Source organism: Lolium perenne, chromosome 3 (genome assembly GCF_019359855.2).
Source record: "Lolium perenne isolate Kyuss_39 chromosome 3, Kyuss_2.0, whole genome shotgun sequence".
Classification (NCBI taxonomy): Eukaryota; Viridiplantae; Streptophyta; class Magnoliopsida; order Poales; family Poaceae; genus Lolium; species Lolium perenne.
This window is the reverse complement of record NC_067246.2, coordinates 236,492,432-236,514,845: the sequence shown is the minus strand read 5'-3', so window position 1 is coordinate 236,514,845 and position 22,414 is coordinate 236,492,432. Positions and strand designations below refer to the sequence as shown.

Sequence of the window (22,414 nt, the reverse complement as noted above, 5' to 3'; positions counted from 1 at the left end):
TGAACACTAGCATGCTACGAAAAGGATTATGACAGAATCATATCAACAAATAAGGTACAAAACGGAAACCTGATTGCCCTGTTTTCTCGCATACCCCAAATATTTGACGCGAGGCCAGCCAAGTCATATACACGGATAAGCTTGTCCAGCTCCATTTTTACAAGATCACAGATGCTAACTGAAAATGAGGGAATCGGTACAGAGGATAACTGGAGAGCAAATCACGAACCTAAACCCCATCCACACTCCATTCTGTACAACGGTTTGGATAAGGACATATCACTCTATCACGGTACAGTGGAGCTATGATGCTGTACATGAAGCTAGAGCTACATAATGAACCACACACATCGTTGGGTTGTGCTTTATAAGCAAGAAACTTCTCAGCTTTGAATAAATTGCCTTTCAAGGATCATCTCCCCAAGTTGCTGGTATAAGGATTTCTGCTCCTCGTAGCTTAGGTTTCTTAGAATCTGGATGGACAAAAGTATAGGTGATGGATGAGAATCACCAAGGATGATAAGAGCATATGGAAACAAGACACAACACTGACCTGATCCAAGATTGCATCAACAGAGAAATTGTGGGGCGAGATAAATGATTGGAGATATATGTATGCAAAAACTGCCATAACCATCTGCGAAAATGCACGGCAACATAAAAAAATTCAGCTAAACTACACAGGCCAGAATATTGAATCATAAAGAAGTTCCTTCAGGTTCAACTTACTTGACAATCCATTCGATCAGTGATTCCACCATGCCCAGGTATACTGTCACCAAAATCCTATAAAATTCGTACATATATGGAATGAAACAGTATAGTCAATACTTCAATATTCCTGAAAGATGGAAAAATAACAAAGCAGTATGTACCTTTATTTTAAAAGCCCTCTTGAAGCCACTTGCGAAAAATCCTCCAAATGGAGCTATTATCGATGCAAACAAACCAAGGGCTAAAGCATGCCACTGCACGGGTAAAAGGAAAACTTCTTTCCATGGAAACTGCCAGGAGAAAAGTACAGATTAAATTCACAAGCATTGAATTCCAAAACTTCGGGAAACATGATACAAACCCAATGTAAAGACAATAAACTAAAATAAGTAGATTTGTCAAGTTGTATTAATACACCAAAGAGGAGAGGGATTTTATTGGTATGTAATTAGAAGAAAATAGCATGTTGCTTCAATTGAGCGCTTGATCACATACACACGATGTGGTTGTGGTTGTTTAACCTTTCCAGGATCGGAAAGGGGATAAACGTCTCGACATTCAATACAAGGTTTGACCTTACGCAAAACTCCGTGGTTTGAGCAAACATGGCACATACATATAACGCTCCTGTGGATGCCACTTGTGAGACACATCAGCATACACAACAAGTCCCCTGCCGTGAACCTTGGTTCAGGATGATTGCTGTGCAGAGGATGGAGAGATGACATGGCCTGAAGGGAATTAGGGTACTAGAAGAGGGAGACAGACTTAATTTTTTCTTGTCTAACACCAAGTGAACCCTCTCTAATTATCTAGAGAAGTCCCTGCCATAGAATACTAACAACACGACTCGTGCTCTACAGCTAACACAAGACTGAGACAAACATGGCTTGGACACCAACTATCCATAAGTCCTGAGCCATAAGTCCTGAGAGAGTATACTCTATCTGGACAGGTCAAGATTCTTTCTTGGCGCCACTGCCGGCGTGCTCTGCACATGACTGGCTGCTGCTGATCCTCCTGAACTTGCTGCTACTGTCCACAATATCCTTTCTTTCTTCTCTCCCTCTCTCCCTAACACCACTGCCGCGAACAAACGAATGCATCACCAGTGCCAATGGGCCCACTTTCCTGTTGGCAACCATGAGAATACACTACTGAAACTAGTTTGTGGCCACTGTCAAAGATGCCTATGGTCGACAACTCACCCCAAACCTGCTCACAACTGATGTGGATTCCCATATAGCCCACCTTTCTCCCAAAATAGAAAAGCTGGAATTACCAAAGGAAAAAAGCATGTCTACAGCAGAGGAAGAGAAGAAAGAAGGAGGTGCAGCGTCTAGCCAAAGGTGACAGCAGAACTGATGCCAGATTCTTCCACACTGGGAATGACCTGGACAGTGTTTGGGAGCAGCAAAGCAAGGTGGGATCCTGAAGGAGGGAAGCAGGAAGAAAGAGGAATGGAGAAAGAAAGAAATGGAAGGAGGAAGTTTCAAAGTAACATGTGGGCCCACCATATCTTTCTGGTTATTTGCTAATTGGTTGATATATCATCAGAAATAAACTTGCATGTCAAACCTCACACTGACCACGTAGGATCAAAGCAAAGTAAACTGACTTAGGTGGGGGCATCAGTGGGAGCGAAGGGTGGTAATCCTATGTTGAGCTTTATGGTAATGAACTTTGTAAGCACGCGAGCAGACAAGCCTATAGTAGATAAAAATTGGTATAAGTAACAATTTGAAGAGGATGCTCTTACCCACTGTGGCACCCAGTCGCCCAAAAAGTAATGCTCTGGCTTGAACATCGGAGCAGGATCACAATGAAGCCACCCTGTTGACAGGTCCTGCAAATATTTCCATAATAAATTTAAGAACAAATTCAACAGCCTAGTGATTCACAGGTACAACTGTCACATTCTGAAAGACATAATAAGTCACCTTTCTTGGACACGTCAACCATGGGAAATGACCCATTACATTTGCTAACTGCCAAAAAAAGGGAACAGGTGAAGCATGCTAATAATAACATCTAAAGTATATTAACCAGGGCTTTCATCTCACCAGAAAAGCAGAGACTATAGTTGTCACTGATGCACCAATAAAACCTTCCCATGTTTTCTTTGGAGATAACTTGATCAATGGTGTTCTCCCGAGAAAAAACCCAAATAAATACGCAGCAATGTCATTAATCACAATGAGCGAAGCGGGAAGAAGAAACCTGCGCAAAGCATAGCATTGAATATGTATGGAGCTTGTGAAATGCACAGGCTGAAATATCAATAATAACTCGCTTAATTAGCATGCATAGAACCCAATTGGGCAGTTTATTGAGCAATTCGTACTATATAAAGCAGCTTAACTTAAGCACAAAAATCAAAATTCTAGGTCCCATAATAATAGATAAGTGCAGATGGAAATAGCCAGACACAAAAACTGATTCCTACTCAAAACCAGCACTCCTATCCTATGTTTTTTTTTCCCTTTTTATTTTATCTTTCTGGTGGAGACCTCAATGTTGAAGTGGTGGGTCCAGATACAAACACAAATTCCTACTCAAAAAGGTCAACATGGACAACATAGTGATGTTACCACTGCAGGTAAAGTAAGAACAGTAGGCTACAGATTTTGTGAAGGCACATAGGGTGGCAGCATGGGAAAGTCCTATTAACTTCAGGAGGTTCAGGATTTCATGACAAAACTATTTTTTACAGCTGTAAAAAAATTACGCATCTTGAAGTTAGTTCAACAACTTTAGGTGTTATTTAGGCAAGAATTCTGAATCTCTAAACAATACCGAATAAATACAAGTTAAAAGTCATAACTGCATAAAAATACCCAAACATTTCAGTTAAGTAAGTCAACATTGCAAACAAAAGTACTCTGACAGGGTACATATATGGCCTACCAGAACATCCCTTCAAATATATTTGCCACAGTGAAAGAAGACTGCGCAAAAACCGTCAAAAGAATCATGTGTGTCCAGGCATACTGTTTGAACTGATAATTGTATGTCTTCTTCTTCAGAGTCAAAATAAACCATACAAATCCTGGATCATGGGAATTATATATTACTTCTATTGCAAGATATGAACTAGAAATTAACAAGATAAGCAGGTTGCGAGAGGAAGCAATATATCTAAGAGAAGCTCATGCAACCAAGCACATTAGAAAAATTAAAGAAACCAAGCTTTTGCAAATCACCGTGTTGTTCAGATTACTTGGCAGGCCTGCGTTACACAAACTTTTAATTCTTGACATATGAAAACCCCTAATGCGCACCCAGAATAGGTAAGATAATGTAGAACCTCCATTCCTCCAATATTTAGTTCTAGCAGTTCAACAAATAAAACAATTCCACTATAGAAGTTCAAGTGAATAGTTCAATTAATAAAATAATTCCACTATAGTATCATGTAATAACTCAGAAATATTCTTAATGCAAGATGAAGTTTTTTAATGAATCATCGCTAATAGACATTATTTACTGCACATAGCAAAATATACTGAGCCTTACCGGCAGTATAAAGAAAATAGCAAATAAACATCTGATACTTGATTAGGCCGCTGACGAGCTTAAACAACAAGTGATCTGAAGTTACTGTGTTAACAAGCTCCCGACTAAGAAAGCGGCCATAAGTAAACAACATTGCCGTGAAGAAGAAGTGCCTGCAAAGAAATGATAAGGCTTACTCACACAAATTATATGCAATTTTCTGAAATATATTACATTAAAGGGGGCTAATTTCTTGACAATTTTCCGGTTCAAAACAATAGCAGAATCAGAATGGCCTAGAACCTACCAATTCAGCAGCCTGAACCCTGGCAGTTGTTTCTCTTCACTGGATCTTCTGAGTAGGTTAAAAAGCTCTGTTGCCATGAATATTTGAATCACAACCACCATGGCCCAGACATAGAGATGGCCCATATAAATTACAAACACAAAGCCTGCAATCATCCACAAAGTAGAATATGTCCGGATAAGCATGGACTTGTATTTATTCTGATCGCTGACAAGCAAAGCGGGTCCATTGGCTTTATTCCCATCTGCCGAAATCTGAAGAAACATATAAGATTAGCTCCAAAAGAGATACTTAAAAAAACACTCTGTTATCAACAAATTAGATGAAGGACTGGTAAACAAGGTAACTGAGTAACAGCAGTACATAATCTTTTTTTTATGCAGACACTTTTTTGGAAATTAAATGAAACGACTGGTAAACAAGGTAACTAAGTGAGTAATAGCAGTGCAGGAGACACTTTTTCAAGAAAGTGGAGGAAGTTTTTTTCAGTGTAGCTTGAAGATGTTTGTAGCAGCATAGCCATAACATTAATAAACAAATTTGCAAGAAGGCGTGAATGCGACACATACTGAGAAAATAAAGAGCTTGTCCAATTGCGGAACACAGAAAGTAAGCCAGACATGCACGGAACAAAATTCGAAAACAAAAAAAGAGTACGATCAGGACATATCTCTAACCTCACTATTGCGTCTTCGTTGCCTTACACGCCCTACATGAGAAGCAGAAACATCGCTGGAGCTTGCGTCCTTTTGCATCGCTGCTACCAAATCTGTAAAGACGTGATAAAAGTCGGTTGGTTAGAGCAGATTGAATCACAAAACCAAACTGTAAACAATAGCATGTAGTAAGTAAGACATAGAGGACAAACTGTCACTAAACGGAGGAGAGGACAGTGTGGTGGAACTCAATTCCAACGATAAACCGGTGACGGCCCAGAAGAGCAAACCCAACCAGGAAACCCAGTATTTGTGGACAGTGTGGAAACTGGCTGCAGACCAGCCAACCAGGCAGGGTTCCTTGGTGTGTCACGGCAGGCAAGCGCCCCCACATCAACGAGACTAATCATCCAAGGTCCACACAATAAACAAACACATCGCTCTCGTTGATTGGTGCGTGGCAACCTCGCTCATGTGCAGCTATACTGCAGTTTATCGACCAATCGGATGAATTAATAATCTGAGCATCCCTCAAAGGCTAAGAATCTGTTCCCGTGGCCAGCTAGAAAAGCTAGCCAGCACATATTCCCCCGAATTTTTTTTTTAAATATTTATCCCCAGCCGAGCACTAAGCTCGCAGCACCGAATTCGAACCCCGCGCCAGGCATGGATCCGCCCGCACAGAACGGGAACCAGGACCCGCCGTAGAGTGGAAGGGAAGAGCATAAATCCCACCTAGCAGGGAGGGGAACGCAGGCAGGGGCGGGTGCGCTCACCGGGAAGCGGGGTCCTCGGGAAGGGAGGCGCGGTGGCGCCGGCGAGGCCCCGAGCTCGCCGGAACCCTAGGTCGTCCCGGCGGCGGCGGCGGCGGCGGAAGGGAGGCGGGGTTTGAGGAGGGGACAGAGGGAGAGTGGGGGGGGGGGGGGGGGGGGGTTGTGCCGTTGTGGACTTGGTGGATCCCAGTTGCTTGGATTGCTTTGCCGCCTTCTTTATACAGGGCAGAGCAGAGCAGAGCTCGCTAGGCTCGCTCGGGGTGGGGAGAATGGAATAAAAATGGATGGAAGGAAGGCATTCAAAGACCAAAGTACAACGACGCAGTACCACCACTTCCCATTACGGATAGGGGCCCATGCCCATATGGTAGGAACCGGCCCAGGGTCTCTTCTCTTGCCTGGAAAACATGCCGAAACTGAAAACTCCAGCGACGGCCGAACTCGCGGCCTGACCAATATAACGAGTTCTGGCCCCGAAAAACTGGGCGCCACCCCGTATTAAAATGGGCCGCAGAGGGGGAGTTCGGTTTCCAAACCCTACTCCCCTCCGCCGCTTCCACTTCCGTCCGCCGCCACCTCACACATATTCCGGCGAGCAATCGAGCTCTGTGCCGCCACCCCTCCATCCTCATAAACGGCGCGATGGGCTCCCGTGGTGGCTCAGCAGGCCGCGGCACGGGATTGCGCGGCGGGGACTCACCGTCGCGTCCCCCCGTGTTCCACACCGACGCGGAACGCCGGAAGTTGAACCGGTCGGAGGGTGCGCGCAAGCGCAGCGACCGCTGGTAGACGAACTGGGGGCTCACGCCCCTAGGGAAGCTGGCGAGGTACGTCAACGGCAGCGAGGGGTCATCATCTGGCGGCTCCAGTTGCGCACCGCAGCCCCCCATCGCCGACAGCTCCGACAACGACGAGCTCGTCCCCGCGCGGTCGCCCACGTTCTCGGCGGGCGACTACGTCCACGGCTCCGACGAGGAGGACGCCATGCTCGCGCAGACGAAGGCGATCTCCGCGGCGGAGGCCCACACCCGCTTCCGCCGGGAGGAGGCAGACGCCATCCGCCAAGTGCGCGAGTACAAGGCGGTGCGTCGGGAGGAGCGCGTCCGCCGCGTGAAGCTCGAGATAGTCGAGCTTGACGCCGAGGAGGAGTGAAGCTCCTCGACGCCAGCGTCGATGCCGTCGGCCGCCTCGACGCTCCGCCACCACCGGCACCGCCGCGCGCATAGGCCATTAGGCCGCATTTTGGTTAAAATTAGTAGCACCCACCGGTGTACTAAGTAATTTAGGTTTAATTTATCGAATTATGTAACTTTTGATGCTCAATCGGAGCATCAAATCCATCTATATATATGATCATCGACCAATTTCCCCACGACATTTCAAATTCACCTTTTCGGTTCTTGTTTTACGGGTTCTGCTCTATGACAACGTTTTTCCGACCCGTAAACACGAGTTCGGTGAATAGAACTCCGAGTTTTTAGTTCACGTGTTTACGGGCTCTGCTAGACATGCTCTAAACCAGACGCGTGACAAATATCCGATGTTGTTAGAGCATCTCCAGCCGCGTCCCCCAAACCATCCCCCAAAGGGATTTGGAACGCGCCAGACAAAAAAATATTCCCAGACCTGTCCCCCAAAGCATCTTTTTGTCCGCCAATACGGTGTTCGGCGCCCCGAGCCAGTTCCCGCTACAGAGGGGACACTCCGGGCACACCGGACACAACGAAAAGCGAGGCGAGAAGACGTGGCCCCGACGCGTCAGCGGCACAGGAAAAATTCGTCCCCCTCTCCCGCCAAATCGCGCCTCTTCCGCCACATCGCGCCTCTCCCGCCGCACATTTCTGCCCTCCCAACACATTTGACCTCCTATCCCGCTGATTCATTCTCCCTCCCGCCGTCGCTACTCTGTTCCTCCCACCGCCGCTACCATCTCCCCATCCATGGAGCTGCTGACAGCCCCCAAAAAAATGGCCAAGAAAGTGGCCAAGAAACCGCCGGGCAATGAGACGAAAGGGGCGAAGGCGCCCTTCGCAAAGCAGCGGAAGGCGCCGGCTCCAAAGAAGAAGCCGGAAGGCTGGACCGAAGATCAGTGGCATCAAGACTGTCTGCGCCGGAAGATGTCGACGATGGAGCAGAAGGGACGGAGGGCGGCGCAGCTGGAGAAGAAGGCGTTGGCGGCGCGCGCGCACCAGCACACGCTGGTCGGGAGTATCACTGCTGAAAGGATCGTATGACACCTAGAGGGGGGTGAATAGGTGTAATCTCAATTTTTAATACTTTTTCAAATTAGGCTTGACACAAAGGTAAATTCTCTAGATATGCAACTAAGTTAATTCACCTATATGACAAGATAGCAAGCAACAATACAAGATACACATAGTAAAGGCGGTGAGAGGATAGAGGTAACCGAGGTGGAGCACACGGAGAGACGGTGATATGATTCCCGTAGTTCCCTTCCTTTGCAAGAAGGTACGTCTACGTTCGGAGGGGTGTGGCGACACGAAGTCCAACCAACGCCACGAAGGCTCACCCTATTCTCCTGTGAGCAACGCCACAAAGGCCTAGCCCACGCTCCACTAAGCGGTTGCCTTGAGGTCGCAACCGGCACCTTTACACGAAGCTTGGGGCACACATCCACAACCAAATTGGAGGCTCCCAAGATGTAACCACGAAGCTTTACACGAAGAGTAGCTTCGAGGTCACCTCACAAAGATCCACTAAGAATGTTGATGAAACACAAATCCCTTTGGTGGAAGAGTAGATCTAGGTCACCTCTACCAAATCCTCAAGTATGGTGAAGTTTGGTTGGAGGAGTAGAGAGATCTAGAGAAAATGGAGCTCAACAATGGTGTCTCGGATTTTTGGGGAAGAAGAGCTCAAAGAGACTTTGGAGAAGAAGCCCTATTTATATCCTGTCGGAAACGACCCGTTTGGAGCCGTTGGAGAACTGACCGGTAGTACCGGCCAGGTTGGGCCGGTACTACCGGCCCTGGTCGAGAGCGCAGTGCGGCCACGTGGCCAGGAGGAGCCGTTGGAGAACTGACCGGTAGTACCGGCCAGATTGGGCCGGTACTACCGGCCCTGGTCGAGAGCGCAGTGCGGCCACGTGGCCAGGAGGAGCCGGGCCGAAGGGGGGAGGCCGGAGCCACCGGCCGGGGTACCGGTCGTGGTACCGTTGGGGCTCCAACCCCCCTGGCTTCTATACTGAGGCGCCGGGCCATTTTCCGGTACCTTGGGCGGTACCAAGGCCGGAGCCTCCGGCCGTGGCCAGGCCGAGGCCGGAGCCTCCGGCCATGGCCAGGCCGGCGGTACCGCCCAAGCCTCCGGCCTGTTCTCTCTTCCCCTTTTTCTTCTTTCCTTTATTTCTTCCTCTTTTCTTTTCTTCCTCCATTTTCTTTTCCTTTTCTTCTCTTTCTTTCCTCTTTCATACTTTCTTCCAACAAACAACCATACACAACTCATCAAATGATATCTTGCACACTCTTCAACTTTTGGGCATTCCAGGTATGCAACAACCTACAAATCTTATAAAACGAAATGCTCATATAAAATCATTGTCATCAACACCAAAACAACTTATAACGGAGATATGTTCTTTCAATCTCCCCCTTTTTGGTTTATTGATGACAACATAAGATTTGCATAAGAATTGATTATTTGAGCAAAGAAATTATAAGACGATATAATAAGCTCCCCCTAGACATGTGCATCCAATAGAATTAGCATTTGAATAAGAAGCACATACTCTAGGATCAAAATACTCAAGCAAATAAGATTAACCAACAAGTGCAAAGATAAAGAGTAGCAAACAAGTTCATCACTTGCACTTGAGAAGAGACAGGCATATGTGAGTAAAGACAAGTGTTGAGTTTAGAGATCATACCACATGGAGTCCACTTAGTCTTTACCATAGATAGCTAGATAGATAATGTCTCATACATAAATAGATAGCCCCTATGTCTCACACACATAGATAAGGTTCATAAAGCCTAATAAGAAGTTCTCAACAATAGATAACCATAAGTCACAAGCATAAAGAGTCAGAGAAAATGCAAGCTTGTGACTTCCCATGCAAAGCCCGAACCTAATAGAACTCTTCTCCCCCTTTGACATCAAGATGCCAAAAAGGTTGAAGAGCGATGCTATCGTCCCTAGAGATCAAGGAAGTCCCCGCCAATGTCGGAGTCGACATCATAAGATGGACCGTCTTCACCATCAGACCACTGGCTATGAGCAGAAATCCACTGAGACTTCGGAAGGATAGTCTCTTCAGATCCTGGAGGAGACACTTCTACACCGAGCTTGGTCATGATGCTCTTCTGACGGCGCCGAGCTTTCTTCTCGGCCACATAGGAGTCATACATACGCTCCTGAATATCCAGCTGGAGGCAGAAGGTCTTCTTTACCTTGATCTTGAGCTTGGTGTACCAAGAAGGCTCGAGGTCAGGGTCATAAGATGACGCACGTGGAGGCCCCCCAAGGGCCATATGAGCAACAAATCCAGCGATCCTGCGAGCAGGAGCAGTGGAGGGGTCTGAAGGACCTGCTGTGGCTGAGGGAGCTGCTGTGGCTGAAGGAGCTGCTGTGGCTGAGGTAGAAGCGGAGAGCTTATGATCCTTGATAAGGAGATTCTTGCGAGGATGATTGGTGAGGGGAGAAATCGGTTCCAGAATTGCACCATCAAATGTCTGTCGCCACACCTCAGAAATAAGCTTCATGATGTAGGGAGCAAAGGCAGGAGACCGCTTCTCCACCACACGCAGAAAAATCTGATTCCATAGGCAATCCATGACATCCATCTTCACACCCTTGCCCTTCCGGAGGTGTGTTTGAAGCATCAAGTCAATGACAAAGGAATGAATCTCATCAACGTTACCTACTTTGACGGCAACGGTCTCACGGTAGATGCGAAGCATGATATCATAAACGGGTTGAAGACCGGAAATGAACCCAAGCTTGCATTTACCGGGCATATAGAGTGGCTCAAGAACATCCTTGATGCTTGCGTTAGAGTCCCCATGAAACCTCCAACCACTATGACGGTCATCTTCACAATTTTCTGGAATAGGATAGCCAAGAATCTGTCCAAAGTTGCTCCAAGTGGTAGTGAGGACCTTATCCCGAGTCATCCAAGTAATGGAGCGAGCCTTATCTTCATGAAAATAGACCGTGGCAAGGAACTGAGTCACAAGGTAAGGATCATAGTTGCATTTGAAAGACATAATGGGAAGCAAACCAAACTCCTCGCAAATCCCAAGAGCTTCATGAAAGTATGCATCCTTCTTCAAATGGTCAATGTTGATATACCGTTGATCAACCACCTTTACCGTAGGAGGATAGACTTCATTGAAAATGCGCTCTTGAACCTCGGTGTAGAAGTGCGGTTGCGGGTGCGAGAAGACCGAGGCCCCAAGTAGGGGTTAGAGGCGCGAATATCCATGTATGCATGAAGGCGGGCATTGCCATAAGACTCAATAGCCTTCTTCCCTTTCTTTTTATTTGCCAAGGAAGCTCCACGAGCAGTAGTGGCATGGGGTAACACTTCATCTTGTTCAACAATCTCATCCTCAACGGCCGGAACCCCACGCCTCTTCCGTGGTCTCACCGAACGAGAGCCACTAGCACCTGTGAAATAGACGGACAGAGTAGGGGGACATATTGGATAAGTGCACAAGCTCATCTCTATGGAAAACCAAAAAAAATGTATTTGACCCAAAATACACATGCATGATAAAAAAAAATTGGCCACACATTAGAGGTAAAAGTTGCTACATACTAGAGGACATAGATCAACAATAGATACAACCTCATAGTGCAAGATTTAGCCAAAAATCTAAGCATGTAGGACCAAAAAGCAACACAAGTATGAGCCTAAAATACGTCCAAAATACGCGGAAAGAGGAGCCAATACCAGAGGCCATGGAGGAGGGGAGGTAGGGGAGGGCTCCCACGGAGCCGATCCGGCCGGAGGGCGGCCGGCGAGCCGGCGGCGGTGCGGCGGCTGTGCTGGGAGCGAAAGGTGGAGGGAGGCGCTGTGCGTGGTGTGTGTCGTGCGTGGGGATCGATCCCTCCTGGGTGGAGGTACCGGCCCGAGGCCGGCGGTAGTACCAGCCAGGCCCCGGCGGTACTACCGGCCTGGCCAGGCCCGGGTCGGCAGCCCCCGAATTTTTTGTTTTTTTTTGAGTGAACACTGGGGCTTTGTTTTTTTTTTAGAAAAAAATCCCCCCTTTTTTTCAAACAACACCCTTGTTAATATTAACGCAATTTGATCAAAGATAAACATGAGTTTGCCAAAATGGTCAAAGATATGCATGTTTTGAAACGAGCTTGTGCAAGAGATAGAATGTGTTATAGATGTGAGAAAGGCTTAGGATGGACACTAAGAGAGGTATGGTACTTGATACGTCTCCAACGTACCTATAATTTCTGATGTTCCATGCTTGTTTTATGACAATACTTACATGTTTTGCTTGCACTTTATAATGTTTTTATGCATTTTCTGGAACTAACCTATTAACGAGATGCCGAAGGGCCAGTTGTTGTTTTCTGTTGTTTTTGGTTCCAGAAAGGCTGTTCGGGCAATATTCTCGGAATTCGACGAAACGAAGACCCAACATCTTATTTTTCCCGGAACCTTCCAGAAAGTCAGAGGGGGACCAGAGGGGTGCCCTGGGGGCCCCACACAACAGGGCCGCGCGGGCTCCACCCTGGCCGCGCCGGCCTAGTGTGAGGAGCCCCCGTGGCCCCCTCCGACTCCGACTCTTCGCCTATTTAAGCCCTGGTGACCTAAAACCTCGATACCGATTGACGAAACTCCAGAAAGACTCCAGGGGCGCCGCCGCCATCGCGAAACTCCGTTTCGGGGGACAGAAGTCTCTGTTCCGACACCCTGCCGGGACGGGGAAGTGCCCCCGGAAGCCATCTCCATCAACGCCACCGCCTCCATCATGCTCCGTGAGTAGTTCCCCCATGGACTACGGGTTCTAGCTGTAGCTAGTTGGTACTCTCCCTCCCATGTACTTCAATACAATAATCTCATGAGCTGCCTTACATGATTGAGATTCATCTGATGTAATCGGTGTTGTGTTTGTTGGGATCCGATGGATTGTTACGTTATGATTGTCTATCTATAAAGTTTGTGAAGTTATTGTTGCTGCAATCTTGTTGTGTTTAATGCTTGTCACTAGGGCCCGAGTGGCATGATCTTAGATTTAAGCTCTATACTTATTGCTTAGATTGTATCTACAAGTTGTATGCACATGTCTATGTCCGGAACCAAAGGCCCCAAAGTGACAGAAATTGGGACAACTGGAGGGGAAGGCTTAGATATGAGGATCACATGTTTTCACGGAGTGTTAATGCTTTGCTCCGGTGCTCTATTAAAAGGAGTGCCTTAATTTCCAGTAGATTCCCTAGAGGCCCGGCTGCCACCGGCTGGTAGGACAAAAGATGTTGTACAAGTTTCTCATTGCGAGCACGTATGACTATATATGGAAAACATGCCTACATGATTAATAGACTTGATGTTCTGTCTTAATGCTATTTCAATCCTATCAATTGCCCAACTTTAATTTGTTCACCCAACACTTGTTAGTGGAGAGTTACCACTAGTGTAGATAGCTGGGAACCCCGGTCCATCTCTCATCATCATATACTCGTTCTACATGTCATTAGAAGTAGTATCAACTATTTTCTGGTGCCATTGCTCTCATATTACTGCTACTGCTGATGTGTTACTGTTACTACTGCTCTCATATTACTGCTGCTTTCACATCACCCCTGTTACCAGTGCTTTTCCAGGTGCAGCTGAATTGACAACTCAGTTGTTAAGGCTTATAAGTATTCTTTACCTCCCCTTGTGTCGAATCAATAAATTTGGGTTTTACTTCCCTCGAAGACTGTTGCGATCCCCTATACTTGTGGGTTATCAAGACTATTTTCTGGCGCCGTTGCCGGGGAGGCATAGCTCTACTCATAAGTTCACCTGGGGAGTACACTCCACCTCTCTCTCTGTTTTATTTTATTTTGTTTTACTTAGTTTACTTCTGTCTAGTTTATTTGTGCCTAGTTTATTTATGTCTAGTATTATTTTGCCTAGTTTACTTTTGTTTAGTTTGTTTTTGTTTTGTTTTACTTTTCTCATATACCCAAAAATCCATAAAAAATTGAAAAACCGAAAAATTAAAAACTGTTGCTATGGAAGAACCCACAACCTATTTGGAGCTTATTGAATTATATAATAATTATAGAGAATCAAGAACGGGTAAAGTTATGAGTGCTGTGATAGAAAAACTGAATACAATTGCTAAAATCTTGCTTAAACGCCATGATATAAACTGTTGCTCTAAACAGGATACTAAACATCTTAAATTTCAATGTGGCTTTAGTGAGGAAGTTTTAATTAAGAACTATAATTGGAATAGCTATCTTCATTTTGGGTTCGAAGAGGTAGAACAATTTGTCATATTTATGGGAGCCTCTGAGATAGAATCCTTCATTGCTAAAAATTATGAAACTTGTGTTGTTTGTAAGGACCTTAAAGATTATGTCTCTTCTATCCTTAATTTTTGCATAGAAAGCTACAGTGATAATCCTTATATCATTGATTATAACGAGAGACTCATTAATGCACAAGAATGCATTCACAATTTGCAGGAACCAGTGGAAGAAGAAATTGATGAACCTGAAAGCTCATTGGATGAAAAAGAGGAGGAAATTGATGAACCTGAAAGCTCATTGGATGAAAAAGAAGAGGAGAGTGATGAACAAAAGGAGGAAGAATGGATTAGCTACCCATGCCAACCTTCTAATGAGAGTAACTCTTTATCTCTTACACTATTTGATTGTCCTCCATGCTTACCGAAAGAGGATGAATGTTATGTTCCTGTGGATTCTCTTGAAATATTCCCTATGAGTAAAACTTGTGAGAATAATTATGCTACTGTTATTTATGATAATCCATGCTATTTTGATAAATTTTATGATAATGCTTTGTTTGTGCCTGATGTCGAAATGCATGGTACTAAAGAGTTTTGCTTAGCAAATGTTTATGATAAATCTCTAGATGATGGTCCTATGTTACTTGATAATATTAATTGTACTACTAATAAAAATGGGATTGGAGAAGTCTTGACTTTATCTAGGAGTCCCATATCTTTTGAGATTGATCAATCATCTTGTTATATTATTGATAAAAGTGGGTTTGAAAGTTTTGATCATATTATTTTTGAGCTTGAAAAAAATTATGTGTCTATGGATCATGAAAAGTATGCTGCATGTGATAGTTATATTGTTGAGCTTATCCATGAAGCTACTGAAAATTATTATGAGAGAGGAAAATATGGTTGTAGAAATTTGCATGGTACTAAAACACCTCTCTATATGCTGAAACTTTTGAAGTTACTCTTGTTTTATCTTGCTATGCTTGTTACTTTGTTCTTCATGAATTTATTTGTGTACAAGATTCCTATGCATAGGAAGTGGGTTAGACTTAAATGTGTTTTGAATTTGCTTTTTGATGCTCCTTTTGCTTCAATTTCTATTTTCCATGTGAGCATCATTAAAATTTGCTGAGCCCATCTTAATGGCTATAAAGAAAGCACTTCTTGGGAGATAACCCATGTCTTTATTTTGCTACTGTTTTGTTGTGTCTTGGAAGTTGTTACTACTGTAGCAACCTCTCCTTATCTTTATTTTATTGCATTGTTGTGCCAAGTGAAGTCTCTAATAGAAGGTTGATACTAGATTTGAATTTCTGCGCAGAAACAGATTTCTATCTGTCACGAATCTGGGCAGGGCTCTCTGTAGGTAACTCAGAAAAAACGGCCAATTTACGTGCGCGTTCCTCAGATATGTACGCAACTTTCGTTAGTTTTGAGTTTTCTGATTTGAGCAACGGAAGTACCGTTTAAAAATTCGTGTTTACTGGCTATTCTGTTTTGACAGATTCTGTCTCTGTTTTTTGCATTGTCTCTTGTGGACTTTAAGTGAGGCTTTCTAGACGTGGAGAGCTGTAGCTAATGTTTTATTGAGTTCTTGCAATGTGTCACTACAAGACTAAAGTGGATTAATGTTTTTTTAGTACTAACCCCTCTAATGAAGTTTATGAGAAGTTTGGTGTGAAGGAAGTTTTCAAGGGTCAAGAGAGGAGGATGATATATGATCAAGAAGAGTGAAAAGCCTAAGCTTGGGGATGCCCCCGTGGTTCATACCTGCATATTTCAAGAAGACTCAAGCGTCTAAGCTTGGGGATGCCCAAGGCATCCCCTTCTTCATCAACTTATCAGGTTTCTTCTATTGAAACTATATTTTTATTCGGTCACATCATATGTGCTTTACTTGGAGCGTCTGTGTGTTTTTATTTTTGTTTATGTTTGAATAAATTCGGATCCTAGCAATCCTTGTGTGGGAGAGATACACGCTCCGCTTTTTCATATGAACACTTGTGTTTTTCGTTTTACTTTTAATGTTCAATGACAAAAGTTGGAAGCTATTGCATTTATTGCTATTTGGTTGGAAAAAGAAAATGCCTCATATTGTCTTGGATAATTTGATAATTGGCAATTGTTTTGAGCTCTCAAGTAGATCATGATTAAGCTCTTGCATCATGTAGTTTAAACCTAGTAGTGGAGAACTACCGTAGAGCTTGTTGAAATTGGTTTGCATGATTGGTCTCTTTAAGGTCTAGATATTTTCTGGTAAAAGTGTTTGAGCAACAAGGAAGACAATGTAGAGTTTTATAATGCTTGCAATATGTTCTTATGTAAGTTTTACTGTACCAGTTCATACTTGTGTTTGCTTCAAACAACCTTGCTAGCCAAAGCCTTGTACTGAGAGGAAATGTTTCTCGTGCATCCAAATCCTTGAGCCAAATACTATGCCATTTGTGTCCACCATATCTACCTACTATGTGGTATTTCCTGCCATTCCAAGCAAATACTTCATGTGCTACCTTTAAACCTTCAAAATGCTTCTCAATTTGTGTTGATGTTTTATAGCTCATGAGGAAGTATGTGGTGTTTATCTTTCAATCTTGTCATTTACTCCTGACGGACTTTCATAATGGACTAGTGGCTTCATCCGCTTATCCAATAATTTTGCAAAAAGAGCTGGTGCGGGGTTCCCAGCCCCCAATTAATCAACCTTCATTAATAATTCTCTTCACATGTTTTGCTCTGATTCATCAGTAAGCAACTTAATTTTGCAAATAGACACTCCTTCATGGTATGTGAATGTTGGAAGGCACCCGAGGATTCGGTTAGCCATGGCTTGTGTAAGCAAAAGGTTGGGAGGAGTGTCAACCATAAATAAAACTAAAATACATGTGTAAACAAAAGAGAAGAGGGATGATCTACCTTACTGGTAGAGATAACGTCCTTCATGGAAGCTGCTCTTGAAAGTCTGGTTGATGAGGTAGTTAGAGTGCCCACTATCATCCGTTGACAACAACAAACACCTCTCAAAATTTTACTTTTATACTCTCTATATGATTTCAAAATTTAAAAAGCTCTAGCACATGATTTAATCCCTGCTTCCCTCTGCGAAGGGCCATTCTTTTACTTTATGTTGAGTCAGTTTACCTACTTCCTTCCATCTTAGAAGCAAACACTTGTGTCAACTGTGCATTGATTCTTACATACTTGCTTATTTGCATTCATCATATTACTTTGTGTTGACAATTATCCATGAGGTATGCATGTTGAAGTTGAAAGCAATTGCTGAAACTTAAATCTTCCTCTGTGTTGCTTCCATGCCTTTACTTTGAATTTATTGCTTTATGAGTTAACTCTTATGCAAGACTTTTGATGCTTGTCTTGAAAGTACTATATATTCATGAAAAGTTTTGCTATATGTTATCTATTTGTTAGCAAATATAGATCATTGCCTTAAGTCACTGCATTCATCTCATATGCTTTATAATAGGATGATCAAGATTATGTAAGTAGCATGTCACTACAGAAATTACTATTTTTATCATTTACCTACTCGAGGACGAGCAAGAACTAAGCTTGGGGATGCTGATACGTCTCCAACGTACCTATAATTTCTGATGTTCCATGCTTGTTTTATGACAATACTTACATGTTTTGCTTGCACTTTATAATGTTTTTATGCATTTTCCGGAACTAACCTATTAACGAGATGCCGAAGGGCCAGTTGCTGTTTTCTGTTGTTTTTGGTTCCAGAAAGGCTGTCCGGGCAATATTCTCGGAATTCGACGAAACGAAGACCCAACATCTTATTTTTCCCGGAACCTTCCAGAAAGTCAGAGGGGGACCAGAGGGGTGCCCTGGGGGCCCCACACAACAGGGCCGCGTGGGCTCCACCCTGGCCGCGCCGACCTAGTGTGAGGAGCCCCCGTGGCCCCTCCGACTCTGACTCTTCGCCTATTTAAGCCCTGGTGACCTAAAACCTCGATACCGATTGACGAAACTCCAGAAAGACTCCAGGGGCGCCGCCGCCATCGCGAAACTCCGTTTCGGGGGACAGAAGTCTCTGTTCCGGCACCCTGCTGGGACGGGGAAGTGCCCCCGGAAGCCATCTCCATCAACGCCACCGCCTCCACCATGCTCCATGAGTAGTTCCCCCATGGACTACGGGTTCTAGCTGTAGCTAGTTGGTACTCTCCCTCCCATGTACTTCAATACAATGATCTCATGAGCTGCCTTACATGATTGAGATTCATCTGATGTAATCGGTGTTGTGTTTGTTGGGATCCGATGGATTGTTACGTTATGATTGTCTATCTATAAAGTTTGTGAAGTTATTGTTGCTGCAATCTTGTTGTGTTTAATGCTTGACACTAGGGCCCGAGTGGCATGATCTTAGATTTAAGCTCTATACTTATTGCTTAGATTGTATCTACAAGTTGTATGCACATGTCTATGTCCGGAACCAAAGGCCCCAAAGTGACAGAAATTGGGACAACTGGAGGGGAAGGCTTAGATATGAGGATCACATGTTTTCACGGAGTGTTAATGCTTTGCTCCGGTGCTCTATTAAAAGGAGTGCCTTAATTTCCAGTAGATTCCCTAGAGGCCCGGCTGCCACCTTGCATTTGGTAGGACAAAAGATGTTGTACAAGTTTCTCATTGCGAGCACGTATGACTATATATGGAAAACATGCCTACATGATTAATAGACTTGATGTTCTGTCTTAATGCTATTTCAATCCTATCAATTGCCCAACTGTAATTTGTTTACCCAACACTTGTTATTGGAGAGTTACCACTAGTGTAGATAGCTGGGAACCCCGGTCCATCTCTCATCATCATATACTCGTTCTACATGTCATTAGAAGTAGTATCAACTATTTTCTAGTGCCATTGCTCTCATATTACTGCTACTGCTGATGTGTTACTGTTACTCTTTGCTCTCATATTATCTTTGCTTTCACATCACCCCTGTTACCAGTGCTTTTCCAGGTGCAGCTGAATTGACAACTCACTTGTTAAGGCTTATAAGTATTCTTTACCTCCCCTTGTGTCGAATCAATAAATTTGGGTTTTACTTCCCTCGAAGACTGTTGCGATCCCCTATACTTGTGGGTTATCAGTACTATGAACTCAAGTTTGTAAGGATCAAATCAAGAGAAAGCAAAACATTGAGCCAATTCCCATAAGAACATGAAATTTAAAAAAAATCATGAAGATCCAGTTAAGACCAACTCTTCACAAGAAGGTCGGTGGCCTAGGCCACCATATATGAGTGATAAGGTATGGCACCGCGAAGATATATCTTGGGCCCAAAACCAATACTCATCATTGAAGCTCACATATCATTAATTGATATAAAGAGAATGATTTTTCTTAATGTTGGCATTATGGGGGGAGGGATAGCTCAATAATTTAAACCGCACTCCCCCTATTTCCATGTCCACACCTAAACCAAATAGAAGATGAAGAATAGGTATGTATGCAAAGTGTTCAAGCCAAGCTACTTGAATCTATGATATTTAGCTCATTCCTCAAGTAACAAAATCTTGCTTCATCAAGAGGCTTCGTGAATATATCCGCAAGTTGGTCATGGGTACCAATGAATGACAACTCAATATCACCCCGGGAGACATGATCTCGAATGAAGTGATTCCGAATCTCAATATGCTTCGTTCTTGTGTGTTGTACGGTGTTGTATGCAATCTTGATGGCACTTTGGTTGTCACATAAAAGAGGCACTTTGTCACAAGTGACACCGTAATCCTTTAAAGTTCGCTTCATCCATAAGAGTTGTGTGCATCCACTAGCGGCCGCCACGTACTCGGATTCGGCGGTAGAGAGAGCTATACAATTTTGCTTCTTAGAAGACCAACACACCAAGGACCTACCAAGAAATTGGCATGCCCCGGAGGTTGATTTCCTATCATCCTTATCTCCCGCCCAATCCGAGTCCGTATAGCCAACAAGTGAGAATCCATAACCCTTTGGGTACCATAATCCAAATCTTGGGGAATGAACCAAATATCTAAAGATTCTTTTGACCGCCACTAAGTGGATTTCTTTAGGAGCGGCTTGATACCTTGCACATACACCTATGATACGTCCCAAACGTATCTATAACTTCTTATGTTCCATGCTACTTTTATGATGATACTCACATGTTTTATACACATTATATGTCATTATTATGCATTTTCCGACACTAACCTATTGACGAGATGCCGAAGAGCCAGTTGTTGTTTTCTGCTATTTTTGGTTTCAGAAATCCTAGTAAGGAAATATTCTCGGAATTGGACGAAATCAACGCCCAGGGGCCTATTTTTCCACGAAGCTTCCAGAAGACCGGAGGAGATACGAAGTGGGGCCACGGGGCGCCGCCATACTAGGGCGGCGCGGCCTACAGGGGGCCCGCGCGGCCCTAGCGTGTGGGGCCCCCGTGACAAGGTATTAACTTGTCAATGCCTACGGATTGTAGACTAGGGTTTAGTTAGATGTAGAGGGCAAGTAGATCTCGAAGGTTTCAGCCGAAAAGTACTCGACGAATATAAAACTAGGGTTGTGTTGACAGTAGATTCGATGCTTTCTTTGTCCCTCGACTCCCCCTTATATAGGAGGTGGATTCGTATTGTACAAGTTACAGAGTCCGGGAAGGTTTCTAACTCATCCCGCAAGATTACAAACATCATCTCCTAATACAACTCTAGCTTTCCTTAATAACAACTTGGGCTTCCGATTCTTCTTACTCTTCGAGTCGTGGGCCTTCAGTAAACCCCGGGTACTATCTTCGGCAGGCCCATTGGGGATGCCTATGTCAGTAGCCCCCGAGATTTTGCTTGAATCGCAAATTCAGGGAAAATCTCCACTGTTTAGTTTTACTCTACAACTTTAAACTTCTCTATATTTCTTCATACGAATTTTTATATTGTACATGGATAATGGTGATTGGGGCTAGTTCATCTGACGGATCAGGTACTAGTTAACTGCTCTAGTGGCAATCCGCAAAAACCTACCTCAAGATCACATCCCCGGACATGATCTCGGGATACTGGTGTAAACTTCGACAGGTGCCGCTTAAGGTCTTACCATTCTGTCGAGTCCCAGTCATATTTTATCGGGTACCTAACGCGTCCGTTAGGATTTTTCTTCGTATCTGTTGATACGGATAAAAGTAGCAAACCGACGTCAGAGACGGCGCCACGCCACTCAGAACGGATCTGGGGTCTTACCTTCGCAAAGTTTTGCGGCATTCAGAAATTGTTCGCAACTTTGGCGTTCTGAGAATATATTGTCGAGTGCTTATTCGGCTGTTGGAATGGCACATTTTATTGAGTCAACTGATGACTTATATTGCTCTCCCGATGGGAGTATATGTAGAGTTACTTTAACTCAAAATATACTCTCTTGTTCTTCTATCTTTCCTTTTTTTATATAATTTCATCGGGCACGCGAACAGCGTTCCCGATGGGAGTAGCCCCCGAGGCTACAGCCAAGGACTTGTGCTTGGGTGTAGGCTCCACACTTTATGCCGCTATATTTTCTTTCTCTTCCGAAATTTTCAAATCTCTCGGGTGCGCGAACAGCGCTCCCGATGGGAGTAGCCCCCGAGGCTATGAGCAAATAATTTGTATTTGATCATACGCTCACACCATATCTATTTTGTCTTTCTTAAACTTTTCATTTGTTTCAAAGTAGCCCCCGAGCATTTGGGCAAAAACTTGTATTTGATCAAAGGCTCCCGAAATAATCAATAATCTTTTGCTGTCGAAATTTTTGTCATGCGTCTTTGTCGAAAATTTCTCTTGTCAAGGTGACATCATTGCTTACGATAGCCACGATTACTGTATCGGGAATATGCGAGAACCGCTTCTCTCTCTGCCTTGTGGGTCCAATTTTCCTATCCAATTGACACGTCGTGCAAGTGGGGGACACACGTCCTCCGCTTTTTCTGGCACTCATACTGTATCGCCTGTCCGTTCACTTCTCAGTAAAAATCCATTTTTACCCCTTGTCCACGTGTTTGCCATCTGCATCATA

General features: G+C 44.2%; 1 protein-coding gene across 1 annotated transcript; it reads right to left on the bottom strand.

Annotated features, from left to right (window-relative positions):
* Positions 1 to 210: 210 nt before the first annotated feature.
* On the bottom strand, positions 211 to 6,080 carry LOC127343951 (phosphatidate cytidylyltransferase 1). The gene is made up of 12 exons (XM_051370170.2): positions 5,949 to 6,080; positions 5,194 to 5,285; positions 4,517 to 4,770; positions 4,231 to 4,382; positions 3,622 to 3,763; positions 2,778 to 2,934; positions 2,655 to 2,702; positions 2,474 to 2,560; positions 876 to 1,004; positions 730 to 786; positions 554 to 637; positions 211 to 473 (listed from the first exon to the last, which is right to left on the bottom strand). Exons 2-12 carry the CDS (start codon positions 5,269 to 5,271, stop codon positions 384 to 386), a joined length of 1,278 nt encoding a protein of 425 aa, XP_051226130.1. The 5' UTR covers positions 5,272 to 5,285; positions 5,949 to 6,080; the 3' UTR covers positions 211 to 383.
* Between the last annotated feature and the right edge of the window lie 16,334 nt (positions 6,081 to 22,414).

What these genes read in the sequence shown, in the direction of transcription:
- LOC127343951 (XM_051370170.2), bottom strand. Translation starts at nt 5,271, where the DNA reads ATGCAAAAGGACGCAAGCTCCAGCGATGTTTCTGCTTCTCATGTAGGG. An exon ending in ATATTTGAAGGGATGTTCTG is followed by an intron (nt 2,935 to 3,621) that starts GTAGGCCATATA and finishes TGCTTTGCGCAG; the next exon opens with GTTTCTTCTTCCCGCTTCGC. An exon ending in GCGACTGGGTGCCACAGTGG is followed by an intron (nt 1,005 to 2,473) that starts GTAAGAGCATCC and finishes TTCTCCTGGCAG; the next exon opens with TTTCCATGGAAAGAAGTTTT.